Source organism: Vulpes lagopus, chromosome 23 (assembly GCF_018345385.1).
Source record: "Vulpes lagopus strain Blue_001 chromosome 23, ASM1834538v1, whole genome shotgun sequence".
Taxonomy (NCBI): domain Eukaryota; kingdom Metazoa; phylum Chordata; class Mammalia; order Carnivora; family Canidae; genus Vulpes; species Vulpes lagopus.
In genome coordinates, this window is record NC_054846.1 from 59,156,539 (window position 1) to 59,171,740 (window position 15,202).

A 15,202-nucleotide genomic window follows, 5' to 3' on the forward strand; every position below is an offset into this window, starting at 1 on the left:
CCTGCACTGTAACCCTGCTGTGCCCTCTCCCCGGGGCCAGAGAAGAGGGTGGCCGCTGGGCGGGGATGGAGGCTGCGGGACCCAGCCCTAGGTTCTGGGACAGGGGAGGAGGAGGGACGATTCTGGTCCTCCAGGTGAAATTTTTGGACAGGGCGGGGGACAGGTTGCGGGGCGGGGCAGGGGGCTCCCCACAGGGAGCAGGGGCGCCCGCTGGCTCCCGCAGGGCCCCCCCATCCCCCGGGACCGCTCCGGCCCAGGCGCCCCAGGCCCCCGCGTGCTCAGTCCCTCCCGGGTGTGTGGGGGGATGGGGGGATGGAGGGATGGGGGATGGGGATGGAGGGGTGGAGGGATGGGGGTGGGGGATGGGGGATGGAGGGATGGGGATGGAGGGATAGAGGGATGGGGGATGGGGGGATGGGGATGGAGGGATGGGGGATGGAGGGATGGGGGGATGGGGATGGGGGATGGAGGGATGGGGGATGGAGGGATGGGGATGGAGGGATGGAGGGATGGAGGGATGGGGGATGGGGATGGAGGGATGGGGAGGGGGGATGGAGGGATGGGGGATGGAGGGATGGGGATGGCGGGATGGAGGGATGGAGGGATAGAGGGATGGGGATGGAGGGATGGAGGGATGGAGGGATGGGGGATGGGGATGGAGGGATGGAGGGATGGGGAGGGGGGATGGAGGGATGGAGGGATGGAGGGATAGAGGGATGGAGGGATGGAGGGACGGGGGCCCCGCGCTCCGGGGTGTTTGCGAGGCACCTCGCCTCCCGGAGAGACGCGGGGCGGGCGGGCGGGCGGGCGGCCTTACCCCCGGGCCCGGTGGACACGGTGACCTGCGCGTACGTGGCTCCCGCGGCGGCCGCCGGGCCCGACACGCCGTTGAGCGCCGCCACCCGCACGGTGTAGCGCGCCCCGGGCCGCAGGTGGAGCAGCGTGGCGGCGCGCTCCCGCAGCCCGGCCTGGCGCGGCACGAAGGCCACCCGCGGCCCGCACGGCTCGCACGCGCCCCCCGGGCCCTCGCGGCCGCAGCGCAGGCACAGCAGCGAGTACGTGACGTCCGAGCGGCCCCCCGAGTCGGCGGGCGGCAGCCAGCGCAGCCTCAGCGCCAGCGGCGAGCGGCTCAGGCTGTACTGCAGGTCCCTCGGCGCCGACGGCGGCCCTGGGGGGGAGGAGGGGGAGGGGGAGGACGAGGGGGAGGGGCGAGGAGGAGGGGGACGAGGAGGGGGGGAGGAGGGGGACAGGGGACGAGGGGAGGAGGGGGAGGAAAGGGGGGACAGGGAGGAGAGAGGGAAGGGAAAGGAGGGGGGAGGAGAGGGGAGGAGGAGGGGGAGGATAGATGGGAAGGGAGGAGGAGGGAGGGGGAGGGAAGAGGAGGGGGTGGGGGGAGGGGAAGAGGGGGAAGAGAGGGGAGGAGAGGGGAGGCTACCGTCAGTGGGGGGTCGGGCGGGAGGGGGCATTGTGGGGACACCGAGGGGGGAGGGGCGGGGAGAGGGACGAGGGGACCACAGGGAGGGCGGGTCCCAGGGCGGTGGGAGGAGGGTAGCAGCTTGGGGAGGCGGCTGGGGATGCAGGGCTGAGCACCAGGAGCCCCCCTCCTGGCGGGGGCACAGGGCGGGAGGGGACCACCCACTCCCACTCCGCCACCTGCCCTCATCCCTCCGTCGTGGGTACTCTCATTCATCCTGGTTCTTCCACCCCGAGAGGCCCGGGCCCGCACCCCTACCCCAGGCTCCCCTCCCTCCACCCCAGCCTGACATCTCCATGGGGTGGCTGGTCCTCCCCCCACCCCCACCCCCGCCGTCGGGGCACTCACGGGTGCAGGAGGCCGAGGGCGGGTCGGTGGGCGAGCGCGCATAGCTGTCCTGGCACACGCAGACCGTGGAGGCGTTTTCCAGGGCGTGGCTGTGCTCGGGGCACGGGGAGCAGAGCGGCCGGCTCGAGGACAGCTTGTAGAAGCCTGGGGGACAGGCTGCGGGGCGAAGCCACGTGAGAGGGGCCCTGTCCCCCACTTCCCTGCCTGCCCCCTGTCCTGGAACTGTGCAGGCCGGGGGTGGGGGGCAGCTGGGAACCCACAGCCTAGGACTACCAAGCCGTCAGTAAGCACCTACTGTGTGCAGAACACTGTTTTACTCTAGTAATTCACTTAATCCTCACAACAGCCTGTGATGTATGTCCTTTATCCTCATTTTTTAAATTTTTTTTTTTTTATTTATGATAGTCACAGAGAGAGAGAGAGAGAGAGAGAGGCAGAGACACAGGCAGAGGGAGAAGCAGGCTCCATGCACCGGGAGCCCGACGTGGGATTCGATCCCGGGTCTCCAGGATCGCGCCCTGGGCCAAAGGCAGGTGCCAAACCGCTGCGCCACCCAGGGATCCCATTTTTTAAATGAGGAAATTAAGGTTCGGAGGCTTGCCCAAAGTCCCACCGCCAGTAAACGGTGGGGTTCCAGCCCGAGCAGACACCATGCTGCCCCCATGCCCGTTGGGAGACAATCAGCTAAACTGTCCAGTCTTGATGTGAGGCCAGAAGAGAGGTGCCTCCAGGGGGTGTCCCCCGGCCCCCCAGGGACAGACACCCAGGCTCTCTAGCTGCACACGCACACACTGCTGTTAGAGCCCATCCCCCCCCCATGCATCACACATCCTCAACTGACACACCCCGCTGCAGTTTGGAAGCGGAGCCAGCTGGGTGCAGGGGAGTGGCAAGAAGGAGGTTCTGGTCTCGACACCCTGACACCCTCCCGGCGATTCTGCATCTCGGCCTCACCCAGGGCACAGGTTGTCGGGAGCACGGGCTCTGACAGCTGGTCAACCTGGGTTGGTCGCGGAGCCCTACCACTTAGTTGCCGTTGGGCTCTCTGAGCCTGGTGTGGAATTCGCACCTCAAAAGGGTTGTTGGGGGATTAAGTGAGCAAAGTGTAAGCCGCTTAGCCCAGCACAGACGACAGGCACACAACAGTGCAGTAATTACCGTTCCTCCATTGCAGGCCCAAAGTGGAAACTGCTAAACACCCACTTGAAAACCGTCCTCGCCAGCTGGGCCAGGCAGGAGCGGGGCAGCGGCTCCCCGCCCTCCTCTGGCAGTTGGGGTGGCCTCACCTTGCTCCCTGCCCCCGCCCACCCGACCTCCTTTCTAGGTTAGCAGTTTCTGGAAGGCGGGCTGCGCTCCAGCCGGAGCAGACGCGGAGGAGTGGGCTGAGGTGGGCTGCGGGGGTCCATCTGGCGGAGGATGGGCAGCTTTGGGCAGGGTCTCTGAAGCCTGGGGGGCCTCGGGAGTATCTGCCTTCAGAACAGAGCCTGGGACTTACGGCCGTTGTGGTCTGGTGGCGGCAGCAGGGACTCAGGTGGCCTGGGCTCCAGTGTTAGCTCTGCTGCTCCCTATGCCTCTCTGGCCTCAAGAGGCCATCGGTCAAGTGGGGACAATAACCATGGCCCGCCAACCTCCGTTGCCAAGTCAGATCTGTTCAAGGGATCTCACTGCAGAGGGGAAAAAGGTACCAGAGGCTCCCTGTCTGCGGGCGTTTGTGACACCTGCTGTCCCAGAGCTGTGTGTCCCATCAGAGACAGCAGCGGTTATCTCTACTTTGATGGGCTCTGTTTCGAAGAGGTTTGTGTTAATGGCCAACAGACACGTGAAAAGATGCTCCACATCACCCGGCGCCCGGGAAGTACGAATCAAAGCCACAATGAGATGCCACCTCACGCCGGTCAGAGTTGCTAAAATGCACAAGTCAGGAAAGGACAGGTGCGGGCGAGGACGGGGAGAAAGGGGAGCCCTCGTGCACTGCTGGTGGGAATGCAAGCTGGGGCGGCCACCCTGGACAAGAGTTTGGAGGTTCCTCAAAAAGTTGAAAATAGAGCTACCCTACGAGCCAGCAATTGCCCTACTGGGTATTTGGCCAAAGAATACAAAAACACCAATTCAAAGGGATACATGCCCCCTTATGTTTATAGCAGCATTACTTACAATAGCTAAACTGTGGAAGCAGCCCGTGTCCATTGACAGACTATATACATATATAATATTATATATATATATAATCTCAATATATCAGACTATCAGTCATAAAAACGAATGAAATCTTGCCATTTGCAATGACATGAATGGAGTAGAGAGTACAATGCTCAGCGAAGTTAGCCGGTTAGAGAAAGACAAATTTGTCGCTGGACACCCTGATTCCCCAACCTCACCCCCTGGGAAACCCCCAGTCTTGCATGTGCCTGGGAGACGGAAACGAAAGAGAGAAACAAGAGGGAGACCACGGTTGTTCTACCCCCTCTACTCCCCAGGCCAACCCCCCCCCCCCACCGAGGTAGCCACGCTAAGCCCTTCCTCTCTCGCCTCTGGGTCTTGCCCTATAATGTCTGATGCCCCTTCTCTTGTTCTCTTGAAGCCCTCCCTGGCATCCTCCCCGGCTCCCTACTCCCCACGACAGAGCTGACACTGCCATTACAAGTGGCTTTTGTCTAGTCTCAGCTTAAATCAGAAGCAGGACTGGGGCCTGTGTGTGTGTGTGTGTGCTTGTGTGTGTGTGATTGCGTGATCGCCCACAATGTATATCCCACCTCACCCCACCCCGACCCTGATCCATTCACTGAGTGATTTTTTTAGCATCTACTGTGAGCCAGGTGCTCTGGAGCTGGAGTCCGTAAGACAGATCAGGATCCTACTCACCGCTGGTCCAGATGCCCTCCTCCCACCTCACCGGGAGAAGAAAGGCTGTCAGGTGGTAATTCCCTCAAGGTCAGCCCATCGAACCCATAAACCTCCATCTACACCCACCTTCCCCCTCCTGCCCCCTTCTAGGCCTGGAGGATGGGATGAGCCACCTCGCGTTGAAGGCCTCCAGCCCCTCCTCCTCACTCTGGGTCCTGCCCCGTGTCCTCCACCCAGACTATGTCCCATCAGTCATATGGCTCCTCATTCTCACATCACTCCTTCTCTACCAGCTCTTCCCAGGGACAGAACAAGGGAGTCGGGCAGGAAAAGCAGCCCGATGAGGGTGTAGACACTAAGGGCATTATCTATAGAGTATCGAAAACCAATAAAACATGGCCTCATCTTTATCAGCAACAAGCATCAGCAAGGCTAAACCATGTCAGTAATAAAATACACCCCCCGGGGCCAGGCTGCTCTCACCGCACCCCACTTGGTACCCCACTGGCTCCTTCCCTCAGCAGATAAACAAGGCTCCTACTTGCAGTCAAAACCTCTCTCAACGCAGCGTCCTCTTCTCCCCTTCCAAACCCAGCCTCCAGGACCTGTGGACATTCCCTGACCGTAGCTCCACATCTTCCTTCACCCCAACCTACGCAGCCTGGTCTCTCTGTCTCTCTATCTCTCTCTCTCTCCATTACTCAACAGAAACTGCTTTTGACAGGGCCACCAAACAGGCACGGTCCACACCTCACCCCACCTGGGTGCTCACCAACACAGGAAGCTGTTCCCTCCTGGACCCTTCCATCTCTGGGCTGCCACCAAATCACCGTCTCCTGGATCTTCTCCAACCTCTAATTATCCCTCAAAGACCTTTTCTATGGGCTTCCATTCTTCTACAGCCCCTTAAATCCTGCTGTTGTGCAAGACCTCATCATTGGCCCTCTTGCTTCTTACCTCACCTTGGCCTGTCCCAACCATACCCACAGCTTCAAGTAGCACCTGTCTCTCTGCTGCTGCGCTCCAGACTCCCTTTCCTGCTACCTCCACTTGAACACACCATCAGTTCCGTGTCCATCAGTGTCCCGTGTCCTCTACCCCAGTGAATGACCCTCTGTCCATTCAGTCCTCTAGAAGCATACAAATCAAAAAAGACTCTTCAGTCCTCCCGTGTCACATGGTCACCAAGTGCTGTGTATGTGCCTCATTATCACATCCATCCTCATGTCTCAATGATCTCTGCTACTGCCTTCCTTCGGACCTTGTGCTCTTTCTCCTGGACTACTGTAGCATCTTGTTCTGGTCTTTAATCCTCGAGTGATCTTTTGAAAATATATATCTGAACATTTCAGATCCCTGGGCACCTGGGTGGCTCAGTCGGTTAAGCGTCTGCCTTCGGCTCAAGTCATGATCTTGGGTCTTGGGATTGAGTCCCACATTGGGCTCCCTGCTCAGCGGGGAGTCTGCTTCTCCTTCTCTCTCTTCCTCTGCCCACCCCCCTGTTTGTGCTCTCTCTCTCTCTTGCTCATTCTTTCTCCCCCAAATAAATAATTTTTAAAAAATGAACATGTCGGATCTCTGCTTCAAATCCTCCACACTGGTCTACAGCATAAAGTCTAAGCTCTTTATCCTAATTTCAAGGCCCTTCAATGTATATACCTGCCCCTCTCTAGCCCCATCACTCCTCACACCCCCAAATGCCCTCTGCTCCCATAGCCCCAATCATGCTACATTCTCTCCTGCCTCCATGTTTCTGTAGACAACCTCTTAGGTAAGGATGCTTTTAGCTGCCTGGAAGAAAGGCCTTCTCATCATCTCTCTCCACCCTTAAAGTTGGCTTCTCCCTGCTCCAGGTTTCCTCAACTCTCTGTTGGTAGGGATCACACTCTATGGTGTGTGATCAGCCAGTACCCTTCCACTGGGCACCTACCATATCCTGTTTTAGACAGTGAGGCTGCTGAGACCAATACAACCATTGCCTGAGGCCAGTTCCCAGTCCAGTGCTGGAAACACAAACACTCCTAAGTAGATCACTGCACGCCATGGGCTGAGTGCAGGAATAGAGGTTGCAGTCAACTACACCTCAGTTAAAAAAAAAAAAAAAAGCAAGAAGTAGAGGTTGCAATGGGTGCTGGAGAGCAGAAGTGGATCCTAACCCTACTTGGAGGGTTCAGGAAGGTTCATGCCTCCAAGTCCCTTACTAATCCACAGGTTCCCCGAGGAAAGAGACAGTGACATCATCTAAATACATATAACAAACCCTCCTAAATTAAATGCATTTGGTAAGTTCTCAATTTATATTGAATGGATGATTGAACAAAGGAAAGAGTAAGTTTAGTCATTTCCCCCTGTCTCCCCACCACTCTATTAATCCCTCCGTGAGATTATTTATCACCTTGTTGTGATTTTTAAGTTTTTACATTTTTTCATCTGTAGAGCTTCTGAAGACTTGAGACTATGCCTGACTCATTTCTTTTGTTGGCACCTAGAAAAGGATGCAGCTTAGAAGGAGCGTCCCTTGGTCTTTCTACATTCAGGGCACACATCCACGCCCCATCTGTACCCTCAGTCCTCAGAGCCCCAGATCGGGGGTGGGAAGAAGGAGAGGTCTGGTCCTGGTGCCCACATAGAACTTAGGCCCCAATAGACCCCCCACGAAGGGGTCTCTCTCAGGCGACACAGTGACTCATGGTGCAGAGAGTCGGGTGCGATCTTAGTGGTCATCTAGTGCAACCTCTGGACTCTGCAGCTCAAGGACCCCCCTGCCAGCCTCTGACCCGCATACCACCAGTGAAAGGGCGCCCACCGTTTATAAGGGGAGCAATCCCACCTGCCCATAGCCGGTGGAGGCGGGCTGCTCTAGCCTTCTTCCTCACTCCTAAGGAGGCAGCGCCATGTAATAGAAAGACTTTGACACTTGGGCAAATCCGGATTCAAACCCTCATTCCCCATTTACTAACTTTGCAAGTGAGGTGTTAATGTCTCTGAGCCTCAGTTTCCTCACCTGTGAAATAGGGATCCAGGTGATTGACTTTATTGCCGAGAATAAATGAGAGATCCTTTGTAAGGTGCTTATGGCAGTGACGGAAATGCAAGCCCCTAAGGCCCCCTTAGGTGGAGTCACAGTCACCTCCTCGGAACTTCACCCAGTGGTCCCAGCTGGATTCCCGCCCCCCCCCCAGAGCCCCGCGGGAGGTCAGGACTCCCGCTCCACGCCCCGCAGTCCCTCCAACCGCTCCCCCTCCTGCCTCCTTTGTCCAGGGCATACTCGCCCCTGCTTGTCACGTGCACGCTAGGCTCCCACGCCCCCCTCCACGACTGCCACATGCACGCTAGGCTCCCAGCCCCCCTCACGATTGCCACCTGCACGCTAGGCTCCCGCGCCCCCCACCCCCCGCGCGTCAGCCCGCCCAGTACCTTCACAGATGTCACCACGTTCCTGGAATCCCGCACTGCAGCTGCAGCGGCCCACGGGCACCAGCCACTCACCGTCGGCGCCACAGTGCATGCGCGGGGGGCTGCCCGGCTCGCCTTCCGAGTGCGCCACGCACGTTCCCGTCACCTCCACCAGCGTGGAGAAGGCGCTCTCGGCCGCGGTGGCTGGGAAGGCCGCCAGGCCCCGCACCGTGGCGCGGCACTGCTTGTAGTAGACGCGCACCGAGACCAGCGCCACGCACGCGCCCACGTCCTGGAAGGCCAGGTGGAAACCCCGCCGGCTGAGCGGACCGACCTCGCGCACCTCCGTGTTCAGCTTCATCTTGCGCTCGCCCAGGTCGCCCTGCGTGAAGCTCTCGTCGGCCGCGATTGTGTCGATCTTGTGGGCCCGGCTGCCCCCGGGGCGAGGCCGCCCGCGGCCCAGGTCGGCCTCTGTCTCCAGGTAGTACACGTTGAAAGTCTCCTTGCAGGTGCCGGCGGCGCCCGGGATGCTGCTGCAGTCGCGCAGCGTGAACTGCAGCTCCACGAAGATGCGCTGCCCGGGGCCGCGGCTGATCCAGCCCGTTTGCAACCAGTTGTCCTGGTTGGGCTCCAGCACGTTGCACACCTGATACGTGCGGATGGGACGGTCATGCTCGTCCACGCCGCTGATCTCCTCCCACTGGGGAGGAGAACAAAGATGTGGGAAACTCAGAGCCAAGGCGCCCCCAGGAGGCCGGGCCCTGGAGGTGACTAAAGCCGAAAAGCCCCTTCCCCATCACCTGGCATGCTCCCTGCCCCCAGCCTCCGCCCCTGAAATTATAAGATGCAGAGCTGGGAGGAACGTTGGAGACAACCGAGTCCAATCCTTAATTTTATAGCTGGGGAAACTGAGGCTCCAGAGAGAGAGAGAGAGTGGTTTGACCAGATATGAATGTCAAGGTAGCAGCAGAGCTGGGAATGGTGCCTGAAGTCTCCTGGCTCTCAACCAGGTGCCCACTCAGGGACCGGGCTGCAGTCACGTAGCCACATCTCCCCACCCCCACTCCTAGTTTTCAAGCCCCTTTTAGGATTTTAGATATTGCTCGTTCCATCAATCCATCAGTCAACACTGCTTGGAGGATCTACTACCTGCAAGGCACTGCCCAGCGTTGGCTCATCTAGATGACGTTTCTGTTGCTAGACACAGCTAGGTTCCCCCTCGCTATCTTTTTCTTTTCTTTTCTTCTGGGACTGACTAAAGACTCAACATTTTCTTATAGGCCACCCTGGCTTGAAGCCAGTGCTGCTGCAGACCACGTGCCCTGGGGAGCATTTTGTTCTGCTGTAACCACAAGGAGCTGAAGGATCTGGATCCCAGACCCCAGAAGATTCCTGGGACAGAGCGGGAAAGGCTACACTTACCCCGTTACTTGGCAGTGCAGTCCAGCCCAGCTCAGCCTGGGAGGCTTTGGAATCCAGGAGGATGACTAGGGAAAGGAGGGACGGAGATGTCAGGAAGCCAGAAGGTCAGGAAGGTGGGAGGGACCCCTGTGTGAGTTTACTGTAAGTTTGCTGAGGGGACAGAGGCAAGTTATTCCCAGTCCATACCTTCCCATGAGGGGCTGGGGCACAAAGTAGCTCAAGTCCAGAGGGAAGCAGCCACAAGAATTAGGGAAGGAGCCTGTAGTAGTTTCTTGTAGCTGCTATAACACATTATCATAGATTCAGTGGCTTCAAATAACAGTAGCTTACAGTTTGGAGGTCAAGAGGTTGGAAATCAGTTTCACTGATCTAAAGTCGGGGTGTCAGAGGGGAGAATCTATTTCCACCAGAATTTTTCAGCTTCTAGAAACCACCTAGACTCCTTGGCTTGTGGCCCCCTCCTCCACCGTCAAGGGGCTTCTCTCCAATCTCCTTCTGTGATCAAGTTGCCTTCTCCTCTGGCTCTGACTCTTCCTGCATCCCTCTTATAGGGCCTGTTGTGATTACATCAGGACTATCCAAATAACCCAGGATCATCTCTGTCTCAGGATCCCTACCCACATCTGCACAGTCTTTTGCCGTTTAGAATAACATTCACAGGTTCTGGGGATTAGGATGTGGACATATTTGGGGAGTCATTATTCAGCCTGACACCGAATTCATGGAAGCACTCTAAGATTGGCCCTAAGATGGGGGGGGGGTAGTGGTGTCAGTGAGTCCCCCTCCTGCTTTCCCAGGCTCCCTAAATTATAACTGAGCGTCAAGAAGAGGGGAAAACGTGAGCGTATTACAGGATTTCTGCATACATCCTGAATTCGTTCATACCCAGGGGCTCTTCTGAGGTCTGAAGTCACCAGGGAGGGGATCCCTGGGTGGCTTAGCGGTTTAGCCCTGCCTTTGGCTCGGGGTGTGATTCTGGAGACCCAGGATCAAGTCCTGCATCGGGTTCCCTGCATGGAGCCTGCTTCTCCCCCTGCCTGTGTCTCTGCCTCTGTGTGTGTGTGTGTGTGTGTGTGTGTGTGTGTCTCATGAATAAATAAATAAAATCTTTTAAAAAAAATGAAGTCACCAGGGATGGAAGAGACTTGAACCTCTTTAGTTGGACCCCCAGGGGCCGGGGCAAACGAGTGGAGAGACTCTGCCAGCACAGCAGCAGGTGAAATAAAAATCTCTTCCCTCCTCTGCTGTCAGTATTGGGTCCCAAAGCAGCCCCTGTCTGGACGGCCCAGCTGCAGATCAGAGACAGCAGCAGCCCAGGCTATCCTGAAGTCTTGGAAGATTACAAAGCTGGAGCTTCAAGGAGGGGGGTGGGGCTCCAAGGTGAGGGTCTCTAAGAGGCTTGGCGCCAGAGGCATTGGCCGACAGCTTCCGGATTGGGGTATAACTGGTAGCACATCGGAATTGCATATTGGAGAGCATCAGAGATCCGCCCCCCGCCCCCCCCCCATCAGCAACTGAGATCCCGGCTCCTCGGGGTTCTGCACCTGGAAGTGACGCCTCTGGATTCGGCTGAGTGTGCAGCTCCCCCAAATCCACGACCGGAGGCCGGACGAGGGCAGCGGGGCCGCCGCGTGGGAGCGCGTCCGCTCCGGAGTCAGCACTGCGGACAGCTCCCGGCCGCGCCGCGCGCCCCGCCGCGCCCCCCGCCGCGCCCCCGCCGCGCCCCCGCCGCGCCCCCGCCGCGCCCCCGCCCGCGCCGCGCTCCCTCCGCTCGCCCCGCACTCCGACCTCACCTGCACGGCTCGGGCTCCCCCGCACTCACCCCCGCCCCCACGCCCCCCACCTGCAGCCGCTCAGCCAGTCCGCCTCTCCGGCCCCTGCACCGCCGCCTCTGGCTCCCCCGGCTCCCGGGCTGCTGCTTCCCCAGCCCCCGGGGCTCCAGCCCCATCTCCCCAATGCCCCCCCTCCCTTTTCCTTTGCTCCGCTACCTTTTTCTCTGTCTCTTGAGCTCTTCGCTGCCCGTTTGCTTCAAACCCCAATGCGGACTCCAGTCTCTCTCTCCGACTCCTTCCCTCCGAGCCCCAGTTCTCAGCCCCTTATCATCCGGCATCCCAAGCTCCAAGAACAGCCACCCGCGTCCTCACCTTCCTCGGCAGTCCCGGGCCTCCCCGGTCCCAAAAGCAACGCCAGACAGAGAGGCATCAGGCAGCCGAGCAGGCGCAGCGGCCGCGCGCCGGCGCCGGTCTCCATGGTCCGCAGCCCGAGCTGTCAGTGCGGCGGCGGCTCGAGCCGCGCCAGCCCCAGCGCCGCGGAGCTGCGCCCCCAGACCCCGGCGCCTGCCGGGGGCGGGATCTCGCTGGTTACGGGCATCCGCGCGGACCAATCGCCGGGCGCCGCCGCAGGAGGTCCACCAATCCTCGCCAGCAGAGGGAAAGGGGTGGAGTTTCGGGGGCCGGGGGCGGGGCAGCGAGGCGGAGACGCGGAGGGGAAGGAAGGGGTCCCGCCGGTCCCCCAGCGTGGGGGTGGGGCAGCGCCGAGCGAGGGCCTGGCTCCCGGGAGGAGGATGCGCCCGCGGCGAGGGCCCGGAGCGCCGACGCCTGGCCTCGGGCTCCCGAGAAGTAGACAGTGTGGGCGTGGTTAAGGAGCGCGTGAAGCTCGGGGAGGGCCGGGGAGGCGGCGGCACCTGCAACCCGGAGCCAGCCTGGAAGCTCCCCCGCTCCCAGGACTCGCAAGGGGCGGCGGAGCCTCGCGTCCTGACCCCACGCTCTGGAGAGCTCCTCCAGCTCCCAGCTCTTGGCTTCTCCCTGCGTCCGCGGCTCCCGGGGTCTCCCGGCTGGATCCCGCCCCCTGCTCTCGCCGCCCTCCGCCCCCCCCCCGCCCACGCTGGAGGAGGGGGCTAAGCCCGACCCCGGGAGCTACTCGGGAAAGAAGAGCAAAGTGGGAGACGGAATCCCACCCTGCCAGCTGCGCCTGGGCGGTTGGGAAACCATGTGGACGCCAGGATGCGCTTGCTGGTAGACGTGGCGTGAACGATTGGCTCCCTAGGTTCTTGCTCTTGCTGCCAGGATGCAGGCAGCGCTCGGACCGACTACCTCCTCCCCAGTTTGCCCAGAGCCTGGAGTCCCCCTCCCCCCCCGCTTTTGATCACCCCTCTCCGCCTATCCCGGGGGACTGGTGAGGAGCTCAGCGGTCCGGACGCCCAGGCGCCCGCGACGGAGGCGGAGAAGCCAGCGCTGGAGAAGCTGCAAGGAAACGAGGAACACGACCTCTATCTCGTGAAGGTCATTTATGTGCAAGCTGAGGGTTTAAGGCGTTGGTGGAGGGATGGGCTGAAGCCCTCCAGGACCAGGGAGGCGGCTATTGAGCGCCACCATCTGGGCTGAACTCGAGCAGAGAAGGCTCCACCCACCCTGTAGCTTTTCAGATCCTTCCTTGGGGGACCCGACCCCTCTGCTTTTGGCAGCGAAAGTAGCTGGAGAACCTTTGAAAACGAGTGAGTCCTGTGTCTCCATGACCTGCGTGGCTTGACTGTGCGTTTTGTAGCTTTGTGCTCCTTACCCTTCGAACCAACGCTCCCTAGTGCCATGCTCTGTGCTGAAAATACTGGGCGAGGGCAGCCTGGGTGGCTCGGGGTGTAGCGCCTGCCTTCAGCCCAGGGCATGATCCTGGAGACCCAGGATCAAGTCCCACGTCGGGCTCCCTGCATGGAGCCTGCTTCTCCCTCTGCCTGTGTCTCTGCCTCTCTGTGTCTCTCATGAATAAATAAATAAAATCTTTTTTTAAAAGTATGCATGAAAATATTGGGTGAATCTGTGTCTGCCACAGTCCGGACCTCCTTGGGCACCAAGAATAATGAAAATTCGTGGCATCGTAGAATGCTGGTCACTTACAAGCCGCTTCCATGTGTCATTTGTGTGTGTGTGTGTGTGTGTGTGTGTGCGCGAGCGTCTAGGATGTGTACACGCACACTTGCTCGCTCACAGACATACTTGCTGGACAGCAGCAATAGGAGGAGTGGCTGGGAGGAGTTGGCCTCCTTTGCCGGTAGAAAGGTCAGCAGGGGGGCGCTGGGGCTCCGACACCGCAGGAGACTGAAGCCCACTGAGGAAGCATAAGGAGCTATGGCCTCCCGCAGGTTCTTCGTTGCAGGCGGGGCCTTTGAAATCAGATCTACCTGAAGAAGGGCTCCTATATCCGCACCTCGTTCCATCTTCATTCTTCTCACGCTTGGTTTTCCCCCTCCCCCTCCCCCTCCCCCACCCCCAGCGTTGGGAGTTGGTATTTTTAGAAGCTGCTTAGAGATCCAGGACTCCTTTCATTTCAAAATGAGTTCTCACTCCACTACCCCTACCCTTCTCTTCAAAACCGGGTCCCACCTCCTATGCAGCCTTCAGGCACCAGTCATGGCTTCTCACCTGAGCTCCAGGGACTTCAATCCAGAGGTTTCAACCTGTGTGCTGACACAAAATGCAGACTCCCTCTGAACCTCGAAAGGATCATTCAGGAGGCAAGCAGATGGGGAAAACTATCTGGGGAAAGCCCCAGAGGACGCACCAACAAGCCCCAGGCTGTCAGGAGTCCGATTCCACCCTCTCCCACTACACATTCGTGCAAGCTCCTTGGGCCTTGGGGAAATTGCCAGATAGACACCCTAGCAATGGGGAAAAGAAGAATTGGAAAGAAGAGGGGGGAAATTGGAACAATCCTTTTCTTTCTTCCTCTGAACGATTCATTTATTAAAAAAAAAAAAAAACAGAACAGAGAAGCCTCAGTGTATGAGGATGTATGCAAACCAGCAAGACCTTAAGAGCTACTCCAAGGGGGACTCCACTCCACCAAGTGACTGAGGAATAGACATCTAAGTGAACATATTCAAAAGGGCTTTAGAAGGAGACTCAGCCATGGTTTCCTATGAACTTTAAGTGCTGAGGACCAGTCAACCAATGGCCAGGTTCAATCTTCTCCAGGAAAAACCAGCACTGGAGTGGGGTGAGGGTAGATTTCTGGCTTGGTGCTGAGCTGTGAACCCCACAGGCCTGCTTCGGTCTTTTAAAACTTGTTGTCCATGCTGCTGAACCTGTCAAAGCCTGGACCCTCCATTTTCAACCGGACCTGGAACCTCTCCACTCTCTGGCTCCAATTCTCAGCCCAGGACTCACTGCCTGTTCCTCCAGCCTATAACTTAGATCCAGCGATTTGACCTTCCAGAAGACAAGCAGCTTACTCCATGGAGTAGGAGTGGAGCGGCCGGGTACCCATCTGGAAACTCCTGTTTTCTCTTCTGCTCCTCCCAAACCCCATATGAGGTAGTTTAGAAAGGATCCTTCTCTCTATTTCTACCTCACTATCTGCAGAATGATGGGGAGAACATGGAGCTGAGCAGCTTAATTCAATGTCCAAATAATTAGAAGTGATCTTCCAGGGAGCAGGTCCAACTTCACTGCAACCTCTAACTCCAAGTTACTGAAAATTACAAATTTAGGGGCTGAAATTTTGAGCTCTTCCTTTTGCACAGATCCAGAAAGTACATTTGACCTGACTGCACAGAGAAGGTGATCTCCTCCATGGAGAAGACTAAGATTGCTTCAGACAAATCAGGGCCAAACCCCATCCTCAGCAAAGAGAACAAGAAGGAAGCAAAGAGCACAGGTGAGCCCGACAGCTCAAAGTGATATTTCCAATTTGTCTCTTTCCTCTTCCATTCTACCTGCTACTCCC

The 15,202-nt window shown here is 58.5% G+C and overlaps 1 protein-coding gene across 2 annotated transcripts in view; it reads right to left on the reverse strand.

The window, feature by feature from the left end:
* Positions 1-11,739, reverse strand: part of EPHA10 (EPH receptor A10) — a 38,208-nt gene extending 26,469 nt beyond the window's left edge. For both annotated transcript variants that reach the window (XM_041738667.1, XM_041738666.1), the window contains exons 1-5: positions 11,629-11,739; positions 9,485-9,549; positions 8,084-8,762; positions 1,823-1,978; positions 818-1,168 (exon numbers count right to left, since the gene is read on the reverse strand). In XM_041738667.1, coding sequence (XP_041594601.1) covers positions 818-1,168; positions 1,823-1,978; positions 8,084-8,762; positions 9,485-9,549; positions 11,629-11,734 — 1,357 coding nt within the window. In that variant the 5' untranslated portion in view covers positions 11,735-11,739. The remainder of the gene's footprint in view (positions 1-817; positions 1,169-1,822; positions 1,979-8,083; positions 8,763-9,484; positions 9,550-11,628) is intronic.
* Between the last annotated feature and the right edge of the window lie 3,463 nt (positions 11,740-15,202).